At 43.5% G+C, this 17,284-nt stretch overlaps 1 protein-coding gene and 1 pseudogene across 3 annotated transcripts in view; one reads left to right on the top strand and one right to left on the bottom strand.

Annotated features, from left to right (window-relative positions):
• The window catches only part of PCSK2 (proprotein convertase subtilisin/kexin type 2), a 256,935-nt gene extending 242,863 nt beyond the window's left edge, over positions 1 to 14,072 (top strand). For 2 of the 3 annotated variants that reach the window (XM_023217814.2, XM_023217815.3), the window contains one exon: positions 11,032 to 14,072. In XM_023217814.2, the coding sequence (XP_023073582.1) occupies positions 11,032 to 11,518 (487 nt within the window). In that variant the 3' untranslated portion in view covers positions 11,519 to 14,072. The remainder of the gene's footprint in view (positions 1 to 11,031) is intronic. The other variant, XM_023217813.3, reaches the window with a different exon arrangement.
• Positions 9,177 to 9,524, bottom strand: LOC111546422 (annotated as a pseudogene).
• Positions 14,073 to 17,284: the final 3,212 nt, after the last annotated feature.

Genomic DNA, 17,284 nt, shown 5'->3' with positions numbered 1-17,284 from the left:
TAACACACAAGTCTACAGCAGGCACACAGTAGGCACTTAATAAATGTAACGTTGCCTCTCCTTCTCATCCATCACTAGATGTGAACACTCCTAGCTCACATCTGTAGAATAAAAAATGATAGCAATCTCCTAGAATTTTTGGTGAAATAATTGTCTGATTTTTATGCAAATTCCAAATCATGTATCCTCTCAGCCTAAAATACCCTCCAATGGACAAGCATGTGCCCTGGGATGCCCATCCTCCCGTGGGCCAGCGTCCTGCCATAGAGGGGCAGCCCACCATAGGTCAACATCCTCCCACGGGCCAGCGTCCTGCCATAAAGGGGCAGCCCACCATAGGTCAGCATCCTCCCACGGGCCAGCGTCCTCCCATGGACAAGCATCTTCTCATGAGTGAGCATCCTCATTGTTTACTCACTGAGCCCCTAGAAAGTGGCACCAAGTGGATTACTGCCAAGCTGAGTACTTTTTTCCATGAAACAGTCCATGATTTTAGAAGGCCTCACTCTAATCAACACCACATGGAAAAAATAAAGCTTCAGCCCAAGCCCTATAATAATCTAAAAACACAGAGCTGCCCAAGTCCCAAGTGATGTTATAAATGTCCTCTAATAAAAATAGCTACTCTGCACAGTTCCTCACCATTTTCCAAAGCTGCTGTGTCCACCCATCATTTCTATTCACTCCCGCATCCCTCCTCTCGGCAAGACAGGTTTCTCTGAGCTCTAAACAAGTTGATTGACACAGTCAAGGCCACAGAGGCTGTAAGTGTAAGTGAAGACTGGAAGTCGCTTTTATGGAGTGCCGAGTGCATGCTATGTGCTTTCATACACATAAGCTTCACAGCCACCCTATTGTTGAGGGTGTGCCTTACACTCACACCGTCGAGGTGGGCGTGGGGGTGAATATTTTGCGGCCTTAACAATAAACTGGTCCCATGCTGTGTGTCAGGGAGAAGCACCGACTAGTTGTGGAATATGGCTAGGTCCATTTACATTACTGCATTTAATCCTTGTAAGCCCAGGAGGCATGTCCTGTCATTATTACTTTTTATACACAAGAAAGCTGAGATCCAGAAAGGAATAAAAAATACAAAATGTGCTCAGAGTCACAAAGGGCAGAGCAGGACTTGAAGTAAAGTCCATCTAAATCCAAACCCCAGGCTCTTCTCACTACATAACCTTGACCTTAATCAGCAACTGTGCACACAGGCCCTGCGTCAGGCCGTCTGTGAGAGCAGCCCTGCTGTGAGCTCACAGGGCCATTACTGATGAGAGGAGGCTGGGAAAGGTCAAGGGCGTGCCAAATGTCATCCAGCTACTAAGCAGCCAAATTGGGATCTGAGCCCAGTCACTTTGACCCCTCACGGTGGGCTCTCAGGTATCTCAGTGACTCCCCCTGGAGACGGTGAGGCTCGGGTGGGGGAGGGAGCTCCAGCAAACATTCCCCTGGGGATTCTGAAACACCCACCTACTGGGTGCTCCCATCTCCCAAACCCCATCACTGGCATTCCAGAGGCCCTGTCACTGGTCTACAATGCCAAGGTCTACAATGCCTTTTGGGAATGAACAAAGAGACGAGACTGGAAACCACTGTCCAAATGAGGGATCTAAGGCTAAACCCTACTCATCATAACTAACTTTACCCAAAGTCAACATGAAATGGGCATTGACAACTGTTTCCCTTGTTAGAGCTCGGAATAATTTATTGAGAAGATTGGAAGCGCAGCGACTTTCTGCAGTGGTGAAAATGTTCTGCACTGTCCAGTACAATAGCTTGTGGCTACTGAGTGCTAGAAAGGGGGTGACTGTGATTAAGAAACTAAAGTTTTCATCCCATTTCATTCTAATTAATTTAAATTTAAATAGCAACATGTGGCTAGTGGCTACCATCTTGGACAGCTAGGTCTTTTTTTTTTTGAAGACGGAGTCTCACTCTGTCACCCAGGCTGGAATATAGTGGCACGATCTCGGCTCACTGCAACCTCCGCCCCTCCAGGTTTTTAAGCAATTCTCTGCCTCAGCCTCTGGCGTAGCTGGGATTACAGGTGCGTGCCACCACACCCAGCTAATTTTTTTGTATTTTTAGTAGAGACGGGGTTTCACCATCTTGGCCAGGCTGGTCTTGAACTCCTGACCTCATGATCCACCCACCTTGGCCTCCCAAAGTGCTGAGATTACAGGCATGAGCTACTGCACCCGGCTACGGGCAGCCAGGTCTAAGGCATATCTGGTAGTTACATCTTAGCAGGAGGGATGCTGAATTGTGCAAACTCAATGGGAAGTGGAGATTTAATAACATAAACTCTATGAAGGGATGTCAAGAAGATCAGATTGCAAGAAAGTCTGGCTGGTCCATTTTATAGCCTCATGCCTTCCCCCAGCACGACATCCAATTGCAGCATCCCAGAAGCCTAAAGGCAGCCTCGCGAGGGTGATAGTAAGAACTGCTGCTAAGGACTTCTTTCGGACAGTCACTGCTAGCCCCTTACTTCCACTATCTCATTTAATCCCAGGAGGTTGGCATTCCTAGTCTTAATTTAGGTGAGAAAACAGGATCAGACAAATAAAGCGAATGGCCTTAACTCCTATGTCCTTATCCATTCCACAAGGTCCTGGGGCCTGGAACCTCCTTCCCTTATTGCAAAAGGAAGAAGACTTACAATGTCTGTGCCTTTACAGACACTCTGCAAGCAGCGGGTAGGGACTGGACTGTCCCCCACAGGCAGCACAACTGGCACAATATCTACATTTAGTTGCACATAAGCAATATTTACAATTAACAAAAAGTCGGCGCCATTGCAATATTTAGGGGAAGAGTTAGCTTGGAATATACCGAGGCCCTCTTAGTCAAGGTACACGTCGATACCAGGCTTTGTTTTCTGAGATTGCACTGGACAAGCAGGACAGACCTCTAATGATCGTCAAGCACCATGTGATTATGAGAGAGGGCAGGAGGGGAGCACCGTGGGAAAGGAGAGAGAGGAATGAGGATGTATGCTGAGATGAACGGCAATTTATCTCCCAGTTTCTGAATATGCTTAGCATTCCATCATAATCTGCAAACAGAGGGAACACTGGAAATAATGTTGTCCAAGTCCCTCTAAGGAATCTGAGGTCCGGAGATGTGATCATCCCAACATCTCACAACTAGCCAGGAACTTTATGCAAGATCAATGCAGTGTTTTCAATGAAGAGAAACGGGAGAGCTATTTCAGCACTAACTCAGCTGGGCCCTCCCAAAGGACTGGGCCCTTGCCTGTCGTATTCACTGGTGTACCCCTACTGCCTAGAATGGTACCGGGCATTTAGTAGACAGGTGATAAATATTTTTTAAATGAATGAGGGAATGAAAATATTCAGCCAGCATCAGCTAGACACAAGAGAAATATCTGACTGGTGGCAATAGGACCGGCGGGCCAGCCAGGCAAACGTGGCAAGGAGACTCTGCCTTGGTCGGAAGGGCTCTGCCTCCTCTCAGTGCCCTCCGGTCACTCGTCCACCCCCACACTGGAACTTGTTCTCAGATGCAGATGAGTTAGGTCTAGGGCAAATATACTTGTTGAAGAACACAGAGGCTACACAGGGAGATTTGGAGGGCAGCCCCGGGGCTGGCTGTGCCGCTTGGCAGAGGAGGCCCTTATGACCACGAAGCACACTCGTGGGGCAGTAGGATCAAGGAATCAACAGCCGTGGCAATCGCCACTCTCCATAATGTGCAGGGCTGCACAGAAACAGCTTCCAAGGTGCAGTGAGTGGTGATTGTCAGGTTTGTGGGTTTCCTCGGCATTAATCTTCCCGGAGAAGCAGTCAATTTGAAAAGCAATTTTCTAAAGAGGCTTTATCAAGAGAGTCAGTGAAGGATGCTCAGTTACAATCAAAGGGGAAAATACACCTGGCTGTGACCAGCTGCACCAGCTGTGTGTGCAATGAGTGGAGCCAGCCCAGGCCAGCCCCATCAGCCAGCCCGGAGTGACCTGTCCAGCACAGTCTGCCCCCAGCCCCTCTGGGCACCCTGAGGGGACTATTCACTGAGCTCCTTTAAGGCTGTGCCAAAATAGGTGATCCGACTCTGAAGTTTAAGTGAATTTTGAAATAAATGTTAAAACCTGGTATCAATGCCGGAAGCAGCATGGGAGTGAGAGGTCAGTGTGTGCTCGGCCCTGTGCCACCTGGGGGACTGTGGACCAGCACTCCTGAGCTGCAGAGTCTTCCTGCACGAGCTCACGCCCACCTGACTCTGCTACAGGGAAAGGAGAAAACCTCATCATGGCTAACTGCTGAGTGTCCTCATGTGACTGCCACAAAAGCAGGCATTTTAGGCACTTGCGAAAGAGTGGTTGTCATTGTTACTATTGTGATTATTCTATCAAAACAATCACAGCTTTATAACTTTTTTTTTTTTTTTTTTTTTGAGATAGAGTCTTACTCTGTCACCCAGGCTGGAGTGCAGTGGCACAATCTTGGCTCACTGCAACCTCCACTGCCCAGGTTGAAACAATTCTCCTGCCTCAGCCTCCTGAGTAGCTGGGATTACAGGTACACACCACCATGCCTGGCTAATTTTTGTATTTTTAGTAGAGATGGGGTTTCTCCATGTTGGTCAGGCTGGTCTTGAACTCCTGACCTCGTGATCCACCCGCCTTGGCCTCCCAAAGTGCTGGGATTACAGGCATGAGCCACCACACCCGACCTAAGAACTCTTAAACCTCCAGAAAGCATGCTTCATTTTCTGCAGCAAATGAGCTCCAGATCATGGCCTGGAAACTAACACCCTATGACTATTTAAAATATTTCTGCAGAGCCTCTTTTTTTCCACCACCAACCTCCTCCTATTTAACCTCCTTATAAATTGACAGTTAGTTCCTGAGCGTGTATCTCCTTTTTGCTTTAAAATAAGAATGTTGTATTCCTTTTCTTATAAAAGCAATACATGGTCACTGTAAGAAAATCAGAAAATACAAGTGAGCAAAAAAAAAAGAGAGAAACAAGAAACATCTGGAAAATACTGTTCCTAGGCTCTCCCAATGCCATGATGCCAGCCAAAAACCTTACCTGTGAGGGGAGAATGGTGTTCCTTCGCTACCAAGTTCGCTGCCTTTGGAATTCACAGCGTGCTTTTAATTTAATTTCATAGTAACTTAACATTCTCAGAAGAGTCCAGCCACATGTCTCTTCTCTCAGGAGACCCAGCTCTTGTGCAGGAAGCAGTTCACATGGCAGGGCAGGATCGGGCAGTTTTTCTAGCTGGCAGTCTCTCCATGGTGGTTAAAAAAAAGCCAGACTCCCAGCCAACGTGAAAAGAGTTGTTCTAGTGCCGGGATGGTCTCTTATGATGGAAGGAGAGAAATATAGATTGGACCAAACCCGAGATGACCTTCAACCACACCATGGTTAAGGGGGCTTCAGTAGATGGTGACAGTGCCTGGTTTGGATCCTCTTCCCTGGGCTGGGCACCACCCCAGCTGCTGTGGGCATTGGCTGCTAACTGTGGTCTTCTGCCTGTGTCTCTGAAGAATCACCCTCAGGGGCTATGGAAACCCGGCTGAAATAAGAATACATAAAACCAATGCTCCTGCCCCCAAGCAGGACAACTGTGTGGTGGTGTTGATGCTCCAAAGCCAGCATGGCCTCTGACCGCCAGGCGCACCCCAGTGTCCAAGGCTTCTAGGAAAATGTATGATTCTTCACACAAGTTTGTGTGTTTGTCCCTACTCCCACCTGTCTTTCGGCTTTCCAAGGTGCATCGAATATTTCTTTCTTGGAATATATTATTTCCATCTCTCCCTTGCACCCTCTCTCACAAATGCACAACACTCACTCTAAAGTAAGACTTTTAGCCTGGGCAGTCTGTGGCCTGTGTTCTAGTTTCCCCTTCTCAGCCTCGCTGTCATTTTCCCTCCCTTGGTCTTAGTCGCTAAGGCCTTCCCCACGACCATGGGGCTCCTGGGAGAAACAGATACAACAGCTGCCATGGAAGACTCACACAGACAAGAACACACCAGCCCTTCTTGTCCTGCCCAATGAGGTTCCTTCTTGGGACTCAAATTCCAGGCTCCTCTACCATGCCCTTAATGTCAAAGTGGTCCCCAGCCCAGATCTATCTTTACAATAACTTCTTAAGGGCTTTTTAAAGAAAGCAAAAGAAGTGAGAGTGACTGAGCCCACAAGATGGAATAAGGCCCATATTCTGTATCACCAGCAATGACATGAATATAGTCAATAGGCCTCAGACACTGTGCAGAGGGATGGGGTAATCAGTTTGCAATTGCTCTTCTCTAGAGACAAATAACACCAGTTTTAGGTTGGGTTGCCTGAAAGCAGAGCCTGTGAGCCAGGCAAAAACTGAAGGCCCTTGAAACAGAAGCCCAAGAGACTCTGCCTCTTGTTGTTGTTCTTATCAGATTCAAATTCAACATACATAAACAATTTAGACCCACACTATCCAGTACAGAAGCAACCAGCCACACGTGGTTATATAACAGATTAATTAAAATTGAATAAAATAAATTGAACATTCATTTCTTCATTCACATGATCTATGTTTCAATTGCTCACTAGCCACATGTAGCCAGTGGCTACCATACTAGAGATTATATATATAGAACATTTCCATCATTGTGGCTAGTCGTGGCCTAGACATTTGTAAATATACTATGTATATAAGTATATATGTATAGACCCATTATATATATGTACACATATAATGTATATGTATGATAATTTATCTTGCCAGCAACTGTTCAGGGCAGGAATTAATAGCTCAGATCATGCAAATAGTTGCTCACAACTGGACTCGTAGTCTGAGACTCTTCGCGCTACCCTATACAGCTGTCCACTGCTGGGCTGGAGCCCAAACAATCTTTAGTCATTTATCACCTTACCTGTTCTGTTTCTGATCTTGTTCTGAATAAATAGCACCGTCTTTGAGAAATCCAGGTTATGGCCCTCATTACCCCGACCTCCAAAGCTGGCTTAATGCCTGCTTTCCACCAAATGGATGGATTTCCCCAGATCCTGGGGACAGAAAGACCACCCCCACCATCACTAGATCCCCATAGCTGATGGACACTCCATACATCTTTCAGCATTAGCATCCAGGGGTGGGAGAGGAGAACACAGCAGTGCTCCATGAAACCGTTTAAGTATATACTTGTAAAGTTCCTCCGGAGAGTATTAATGAACCACACTGTATGTTTCAGCAAGCCCTCCCAGGCTCATGGCCTTAGTTCCTAGGGCAACGCAGAACCAAGGCTTGACTCCGAGCTGGGCATGCAACCACTGTCTTTTTGTAAATGTGCTTTACAAGATGTGTGTTTAAAAATATCCACCATCTTATACTCCAAAATAAAAGCCATGTTGAGGAAGGATATTTGCATAGGCAATGGGCCAGTACCATGTGCCAGGCATTGTGCCTGGTATTTTATTTATTTATTTATTTATTTTTCAGCACAGGAAGATAATATTTATTATATTTTAGCTAGAAACAGAGCAGATAGCTAGTTCACGAGGTATGAATTTTTTTTCTTAAATCAGGCTTAAGCAACAATAATAAAAAACAAATCTGCATATATATGTTGGTCACTGTTATAATCTTCAAGGGCACAAAAGCCAGAGCATAAAGAAACATGAATAATGACTGAGAAGTTCTGATGTGCCAAAAACAAAGATCACTGCATTAAACTCCTTTATTTTGCTAATTTAATTATTAAACATTTAATAATTATTATTATTTGGCAAAATATCAAACATGCAGATAGTATTCCTACAAGAATATTGCCTTAATATCATCAATATTAACACTAAGTTTATTCGTCTCCAAAATTCAATGAGTTGTGGTTCCACTTTCTGTACTTATTAGTGTTAGTGGTAATATGAAAAACTGATTTTGTTTGCAGGGTTAAGTAGCAGATTGACTTCGCATTTGGTGGCCAGCTGTGTACCCTAATTTTTCATCTATTTTCTTAATAAATTTAATTACATGTCATAAACCCTGAGATAACCTGCTAATGATTGTGTACTTTTAATCTATACTTCATTCCACTCAATTTGAACCCCACATAATAAGTCTTCAAAATTATTTACAGATGGTTGTAATTGAAGCAATGACAAAATTTACTACTTGTATAGATAAGACTGATAACAAGGCCTTTAACTAAGAGTTGCATATTTTATATGCACTTTTAACTTGCTAGGAGCAACTCTTAAAATTACATCTATCATTCTGTCAGAAAGCAATAAGTGCTTTTCATTTTGCTTACTTCTATACGTGTAACCAGATTCACCTTTTTCCTCCCTTGTAAAACAACTATTTTTTTTCCTTCCCCAAGTATTAATACTTGTCTTCCAACTGAACAACTGCTAAACAGAACTTAGCATTTGCACAGCACATTGATAACTATAGTGCTTAGCACAGACATATGCCCACAATAGGCATCTGATAAATGTTTGTTCCACATGGCATGAATTGTAAGGCAGCTGTTTGAGTCACATACTGTTCATCATATACTGCAACTAATTTTATTTAACTAGGAAATTCAGTTTACCAGATTTAATTATTTACCCTCAAGTGTAAATCCAAAAATTTGAAATAAAAAAAATCGATTTACTCATCCTCAGAAAAAGTAAACAAGTTAATCATAGCTGTTACTATACAGTTAATTGATAGAAATTTTTTAAAAATTACTCTCCACTAAATATTATGTACAATTAAGTGAGGGGAAGAAAGTTCAAAAAAAAGAAAAGATGTTAGCTAATTCTCATCATTTTCTCCACATTTATCCTTGCAGCTTATTTACTCATATATTTATTCCTGTTAACTTCTCTAGCTGAAAGAGAATTTTATTATCTGAATGGAGTTCCCTATCACCGTATATCCCCATCACAAAATACTAGTGAAAAGCTGATGTAAATGTAAGATTGTATTTTCATGTCATGCCATATTTCTGCATTTATTTTTTGCTAGCATTAAATTTTTCCTACTTAAATCATGCTGCATAAAATACGAGACAATCTGCCAATTACTATGATATTGCTTGCTTATAATATTCAGTTTTTGTTGATAGCTTTAAAGTATATTACACACTTGTCCTTTAGCACATTAATAAATAACTATTTTTGAAAGGATACACTGACAAATTCTTAAGTTAATGGCTTTAGCGCAACATTTTTAGTCAGTTAAAGAACAATAGCAATGGCAAAAACATTGACAATACAGTTCATGGTCCAGTTCTCCCATCTTACAGTACAGGTTCAATCAGATGTGGTATCCCAAAAACAAGAGCTGGCTGTGAAAGCTGTATGCGCTCTTCTGGACCACTGCACAGTTCACAGTATATTTATAAGCTTTTCCCAGCTTAACCAGATGTGTTAAGGATTATTCCACTATGCTTGCGGTTGGTCCACGGGTTGACGTTGTTGTAATTATAATCTTCGCCACCTAAAACCCCATCTGCACACTCTGACAATATTGTGAGCTTCCTCAGCATTGAGGCCAGCCTCGCAGTGGCCTTGGTACTCCTCCATGGTAGCGCCGGCTCTCCCTAGGGGCAGAGCGACGCCTGTGCCTGGTATTTTATACATGGTCTTATTTAACCACATAAGAACCACCCCCAGTGACAGTGAAACTTCAAATACTTAAATAACCTGCCCAAGCTCTCATGAGCAGTAAACATAGAAGCAGAATTCTAATCCAAATGGGTTTATTCCCGAAGTCTGGAGTCTTTCTATTACACCATGTAATCCTCAAATGCAGTTTCCTTTTTTCCTTCTTTCTAGTGCAAGAATCTTTGAGCTTCTCACACTCCAAGAAGGCCATCTCCAGAAAGGAGATTGCCTGCAAGGACAGCCTAGAGAATACTTAGGCTTAACCTCGCTCCAACTCTCGCCAAAGAGACCCCCAAAGTCTCCTGATTGCTCATTGGACGGCCTTTCACTGGAATTAATTTACCCATTTTCAGCTTTTCTTAATGGTAGTAATAGCAGTCATATTAGCAATAGCTTCTATTTATCGAAGTACTTAGCACTTTGAAAGAAAAGCATTACGAGTTCCTGCCTCAGTCTGGGTTGTCCCAAAAGTCCAACCTGAGACAAGACTTGGGTGCTCACAGCTTTTTGAGAAATGATCCCAGGTAACACAAGTGAAGAAGTGGGGATGTAAAATAAGGGAGGGGAGAAAAGCCAATGAAGAGTGCACGAATGAGCAAGTTGCCACCGTGGGCAGCTGAGCTCAGTCCCACTAGGCACACTGAGTTGTCATGGTGAGGAATAGAGAAGCCGGGGTAAAAACCTGCCAGTCATTGGGAGACAGTTACCCCTCAAAGGTTAAATCCCTGCCACCTTTGGGCCGCCCTGCACACTGGCTGCACAGGCTTCCACGGAGGTGGGAGGAAGCCCGGAAACACCGGAAGTTTCTCCTGCCTGGGGTGGGAAGCAGTGGAGGTGCAACGGAGCTTCAGCTGTAGGCAAACTCAGAAGGGACTTAGGAGACTCAGGAGGGGCATCACAGCATCTGCTACTTTCTCCTTCCACACGGAAGGTTCCAAGCGTAAGTAACTTGCTCACAGCTGGGTGTGTTGGCTCACACCTGTAATCCCAGCACTTTGGGAGGCCAAGGCAGCTGGATCACTTGAGGCCAGAAGTTCAAGACCAGCCTGTCCAACATGGTGAAACTCCATCTCTACTAAAAATACCAAAAAATTAGCCAGGCTTGGTGGCACATGCCTGTAACCCTGGCTAGTAGGGAGGCTGAGGCATGAGAATCTCTTGAACCCAGGAGCTGGAGGTTGCAGTGAGCTGAGATCACACCACTGCACTCCAGCCTGGGCAACAGAGTGAGACCCTGTCTCAAAAGAAAAAAATATATATATAAGTAACTTACTCAGGCTCGCACAGCCAGTGTGAGAACTAAACCCAGGTCTGTCTGATCAACCCCAAAGCCCTTGCCATTTCTGCTACCTGAAGCTGCCCTCAGAATCCCGTGTAAGGTGCACCTACCACTGTTTATCCTATCTCTTCTTCACTCTGTCCTCAGGAAAATACCATCCACTGGCAAGTTGGTGCTGACCCTCACAACCGATGCCTGTGAGGGGAAGGAAAATTTTGTCCGCTATCTGGAGCATGTCCAGGCTGTCATCACGGTCAACGCAACCAGGAGGGGAGACCTGAACATCAACATGACTTCCCCTATGGGCACCAAGTCCATTTTGCTGAGCCGGCGTCCGAGGGATGACGACTCCAAGGTGGGCTTTGACAAGTGGCCTTTCATGACCACCCACACGTGGGGGGAAGATGCCCGAGGCACCTGGACCCTGGAGCTGGGGTTTGTCGGCAGTGCTCCGCAGAAGGGGGTGCTGAAGGAGTGGACCCTGATGCTGCATGGCACTCAGAGCGCCCCGTACATCGACCAGGTGGTGCGGGATTACCAGTCCAAGCTGGCCATGTCCAAGAAAGAGGAGCTGGAGGAAGAGCTGGACGAAGCCGTGGAGAGAAGCCTGAAAAGCATCCTTAGCAAGAACTAGGGCTGCACATCCACCTTCCCCGCCGCCCTCCCTCCCTGGCTCCACCTCTGTCCTCGCTCCACGTTTCAGGCAGGCACCTAGCAATTCCATCACCCATACGGGGAATTCCATCTTCTTAATCCGAAGCTTCGCTCACTGTCAGTGATTATTTTCATTACACTGGAAACAATCTTTTTTACTCTATGCCCCAAATATAGCGTTCCCAACAACATCCATGTCCTATGTGTGACTCTAAATTCTTTTATTTCTGTCATTCAAATGGGTGATATCCTGAAAAAAAACAAAAAACAAAAAAACAAAAAAATGGGACAGCTTTCCCCTCAATTTTTTTTTTTTTTTTATTTCTGAGAAGAGAAAAGAACCCATTTTAAAAGCCACATACAGTGACTCCAAGAACGATTGTCCGTGGTCTCAAATGAGGGGCTGTTATGTAACAAGAAAATCAAAGCTGAGGCCAGGGGTAAGCGCCACATCTCTGAAAGCACAGGAGACAAGGTGCTGTAAATCCTCTGGGGAGTGATGTTTTGAATTTAGAGATTGTCCAGGGGTATAGATTAAGGTGGTGTGATTCAAAAGATGCCATTCATAGAGAGCCCTAGTTACTGCATGGGGAAAGAGATCCAGGAAGCATGAGGGCTGGATATTTTACTACCAACGCCAAGATAATTCACTCTACTTAGCCAGCATGGCGAATATAAAACTTACGGAGCGTGGCTGTGCTCTCACCAGCTGCTGCTCTGAGTTATGTTAAAATCCGCTAGGGCAGCCCACATTTTTCTCAGTTTGTATAGAGTTCATCCCAGCACCAATTTTCTGGGGCTCCTCACACCCAAAAGAGAAGAAAAATTAAGACAAGCCTGGCAACACACCTGGTGAAGAGTAGTTTACTAGCTTTTCAAACAAGAATGTCCCTTTTCCTAAGTCACTTCGAGGTTTCTTAATCTGATCTGAGTGAGAGGCAAGAGGAGTATTTTTTTTTTTTTTACAGCTTTATACACATAGACGTGGGCTTTGATTTCCAAATAATATAATGGAAGAGCAATCTCATACTCCCCCACAGTTTGATGTCATTAATGTGTTGGGGAAAAGGCCTCTGTCCTGCAAGAGTCATGGGAGGTTAAAGGGGCACGTTTGAAGATGCGAGCACTATCTTCACATAGTTCTCCGGTTGTATGGAGCCTCTTCTGCCAAGAGAGGACCAGGCAATTCATCCCAGAGGAACCCGAGGCCTGAAGGAGGCGAGAGAAGACCTCTGTTAGGAAAGCACACAGTTACCTTCTCGGCAACTAAGCAATCCCTGAGACTATTTAACACGCAACCCAAAGGTTACGGTCAATCCCAAAAGTCACCACTTTATTCCCAACTAGACATTACTAGACTAGACCTCAGGTCACTTTGTTTACCTACTCAGAGATTGGCTTCTCATTCCCATCCCCAGTCCCAGTGCACACCCATTCCCAAGAAATGCTTTGTCTTCAGCCTCTCCAGGTACCATCTCCCTTCCTGTGGGAGCACGGAGCTTAGCCTGGAGCCCCTCTCCTTCAAGCCAGCAACACGGAGCACTAGGTTCAATTCCCTGAAGGTGGCCACTTTAAGAGAGAAACCTGAAAACCCCATTTGCTTTCTTTTCTCCCATATTGGCATGGATTTCTGTCTTCTCTAACACCTTGTGACCTTCTCTATATCATGCTTTAAAGTGTAATAATATGATTTTTTAAAAGAAATTTATTACTTGTTGCAAAGGTCTTTTTAAACCAGTTTAGATTTCAAGAAAAAATAAATGGAAATCATTGAAAATTCATTTCACATTAATGGTCTGAAAATAAACCAAAGGACATTATGTGTGCATGTATGTATAAGTGCACACAGAAATATATATACATATGTAGACTATATACATGTGTGTATATATGTGTATATATACATACACTTGTATAAATGTATATACACATATACCTATAATGTGTGTATGTGTATTTATTGAAGAAACAGATACCATATTCATCTCGAAAATAATATTCAGAGAATATCAAGATGATTCTGGCTGAAGAAAAAGGCCAGTGGAAATTCAGGTGAAAATATTCATCGATTCCCATTGCATCACCTCGGTAATTTTGCAGCTCTCTGTATAAACATTAAATGTCTTATATGGCAGCAAAAATATAAAATAGTTGTCCATATTTTCACAGGTGTGGTATAATTTATAAAATTAGAAAGCAACATATCAGCTTCTTAAGAGAAATGGCAAGTTTTGATATGAGTATACAATATATAAAAATATATATAGTGCTATATATAAATATTTGGTCTCTATTTCATTTTTTGCACCAGTATTGACACTAAAATATGTCTCACTAGTGATGTTTTTATGATATCCCTGATCCTAACTCAAGAGACATTTATTTATAGTCATTTATTTTAAAAAATGAAAATAAGTGAATAATGATTAATTAGGTTAACATTGTTGCTCCCTGTGACAAAATTTTATAAGTAAATTTCAAAAGACATGTTGTAAATTAGGAGGCTCAAACAATAAAACATTACCTTCCAGAAATTATGTCAGATGTGCTATATCGTACATGAAAATACTTTCATCCATTCTAGGGACAGATAATTTAAAAATTGCCAAAGAGAGATCTAAAGAGCCTGCTTTAATAAGTATGCATAAAAGACATAATTAGCATATAAATCATACACAAATTATGATGTACAGCAGTATTTTTCAAATTCTAGTTACATCCATTAGTGGGTTGTAAAATCAATTTAGGAAGTCAGTTTTTAATAAAATAGAATAACTTAGAATACAGTAGGAGAGAAGAAAATCATAGGATAGAATAGAATAGAATAATCATGCATAATAAGGATAAGTATTGTTTCCTGAAATATTTGTTTCAGATTTGTGTGTGCACACGTGTGTGTGTCTGAGTGTGTGTACTGGATCACAATGTAAAATACATTTTTCATTGTGGATGATGGTCAAAAATCTTTTAGAAACACTATTCTAAAATATATTAATCAGGCTAGACTAAGTTATGCTGTAGTAACAGACAGTCTCAAAATCTCAGTGGTTTAATACGGCAAAGGTTTACTTATCATCCACACAAATTCCAGTGAAGGTTCAGGTGACTCCCCAAGGCCACAGACCTCCATGCAGTGACTCAGGATCCAGGTTGCTTCACCTTATGGTTTGTAATCCTAACACAAGGCTGCTATAATCACCATGCAGAAGAGAACCCACGGAGGACATTCATCCACTCCTCGATGTTTAGCCTGAAGAAGACACATGCATCACTTCTGCCCATTGCCCACTGGCCAGTATTGGACAATAGCCCTGGCTAAATGCAAAGCAACTAGGAAATGTGTGACAACTAAAGGAATATTTGGTGAGCATTAGAGTTGCTACCACAGAGAGTGCTTCACATTCCCTTAAAACATGTTCTTTTTTTTTTTTTTTTTGAGACGGAGTCTTGCTCTGTCACCCAGGCTGGAGTGCAGTGGCGCCATCTCGGCTCACTGCAAGCTCCGCCTCCCAGGTTCACCCCATTCTCCTGCCTCAGCCTCTTGAGTAGCTGGGACTACAGGTGCCCACCACCACACCCAGCTAATTTTTTGTGTTTTTAGTAGAGACAGGGTTTCACCGTGTTAGCCAGGATGGTCTCGATCTCCTGACCTCGTGATCCACCCACCTCGGCCTCCCAAAGTGCTGGGATTACAGGCGTGAGTCACAGCACCAGGCCAAAACATGTTCTTAAGAACCAATTTAACATGGCAATCACTCTTCATGGATGGTACCATGAACATTATTACAAACTGGCTGTGCCTTACCCTATGAGGCTGAAGACTGTTCTAGAAAAAGATCTTAATAATTATTCATAAAATATTAATATACTATTTATCAAAGTTCATTATAAAAAATTTATAATTCAGTCCTCTGATATAAAACTTAAACTCAATTATTAAAATCTTATTAGCTGGGCATGGTGGCATGTGCCTGTATACCAGCTACTCAGGGGGCTGAGGTGGGAGGATAGCTTCAGCTTGGGAGGTGGAAGCTGCAGTGAGCCATGATCACACCACTGCACTCCAACCTAGGTGACAGAGCAAGACACTGTCCCAAAAATAAATAAATAAATAAACAGAGTCTATTACTGAAAATAGATATTGGCGGATATAAGGTCCAAGGTTTGATCTTGTGATTCTGAGAGACTCCTTTTCAACACTTAGGTTTCAAGATTGATTTCCAAAAGATTAAGTTTAAAAAATGATACAAAAAATTCTGATAGAGTTACTACTCTACATCTTCATTACTATCACTTATAAGTTAATGCATGGTTTTCATGTGATCAGCACATTTGCTTGGAGTGAGTATATGAAAACCACACAGTGTAAGACCTTCGGGACACATAGTATTTTATAGTTAGAGAAAGAAGTGCTGACTTAGGGGAAATGGTGATCTCACAGCTAACGTGTTTAGATGCAAAGAGTCTAATTTGGTAGTAATTTCTAAAAAGCAAAATGCAAAGATAAAGGACAGTGGTTGTGGAAGAGAGTTAGGGGTCCTTAAAACTCTGGCAGTGTGAAATGCCAGAGACAGAATGTCTCCTAGGCTAATGTAGGTGGCTCAGTTGTGGCCAGCAGGGTGGTTCTCTGTCTCCAAAGAATGAGTCAAGGAGGTGGGAGGATGGAGGGCACTCAGTACATGGGAGCTTAGATTAAACGAGAGTCAGGGTGACCAAAGCTGGAAGACAGTGTCTGGCAGCATTCAGGGTAGGGAAACATGAAGCCTGACAAAAGGGAGAATTCCTGTCCCTGAAGAGCTGAAGTCTATTGAAGGACACAGGCCAATGCATTGGCAGAGCCACCCCAGAAAGAGTGCATTAAAACAGCACCACTTGCCAATGGTCGCATTGCAGGCTCACCCACAGCCTCTTCATGCCTTATTCAGCTTCCTAAGAATATTAACACGAGCCTAAACGATACAAGCAACTAGATCTACAGAAAACAACACCCCCTCTTCGCATTGTAAATTAATCAGCTAGTACTTGAGTTTTTTCATTAGTCTCTTGTGCATTTAGTTGAACCCTTTCCTTGGCTTCAAAACACCCTGATCGAATTTGGTTTCAGATTTATAAGGGACCTGGAATCAAAGCCTGAGAACCTGGGGTAAATTCTCCAAGCCAATGTCCTGGCTTCATGTTCCTCTTAGAACTGAGAGTCGGGTTTGTGAACCTGGGAATAGAATGATCTCAGGTGAGGAATGCACTCGGCCTAAAAAGATGAAGATTCTGTGTTGCTAAATTTTTAATGCTCACCCATGCATGGTTTGGGGTGGGGTGGGATGGGGTGGGAAAGCAACTAGAAATCTCAGCTCACAGAGTTTCAGGTGCCAGAAGAGCCAAATGAGGCTGGCAATTCCTTAGGCTAATTTCACTGTTACTGATTTCCACCCAAGAGGCTTCGGGCCAACCTGCCCTCTCCATCCCAAGACGGGGTGTGCCACCTCACAAAACCCTCAAAGATGTCCCTCTGCATCCGAGAGGACATCCCATGAGCTACTCAAACTGGATGGAGGGAAAAGGCTAAAATTTGTCTTTTTCTTTTCTGACACCATGTCCCAGGACCACTGATGGGCCACAGGTGACAGGCAAACCCCTGGTCACAAGGATGCAAGCATGAAGGTAAAGGGACAGGTATGGCTGGTGAGGGCACCAGCCCAGTGGAGTCATGGACCAGGAATGTATCTTTTGATAAAACAAGTTTCAACTC

The sequence above is a fragment of the Piliocolobus tephrosceles genome, chromosome 20 (assembly GCF_002776525.5).
Source record: "Piliocolobus tephrosceles isolate RC106 chromosome 20, ASM277652v3, whole genome shotgun sequence".
Classification (NCBI taxonomy): Eukaryota; Metazoa; Chordata; class Mammalia; order Primates; family Cercopithecidae; genus Piliocolobus; species Piliocolobus tephrosceles.
This window is presented reverse-complemented; position numbering and strand designations above follow the sequence as displayed.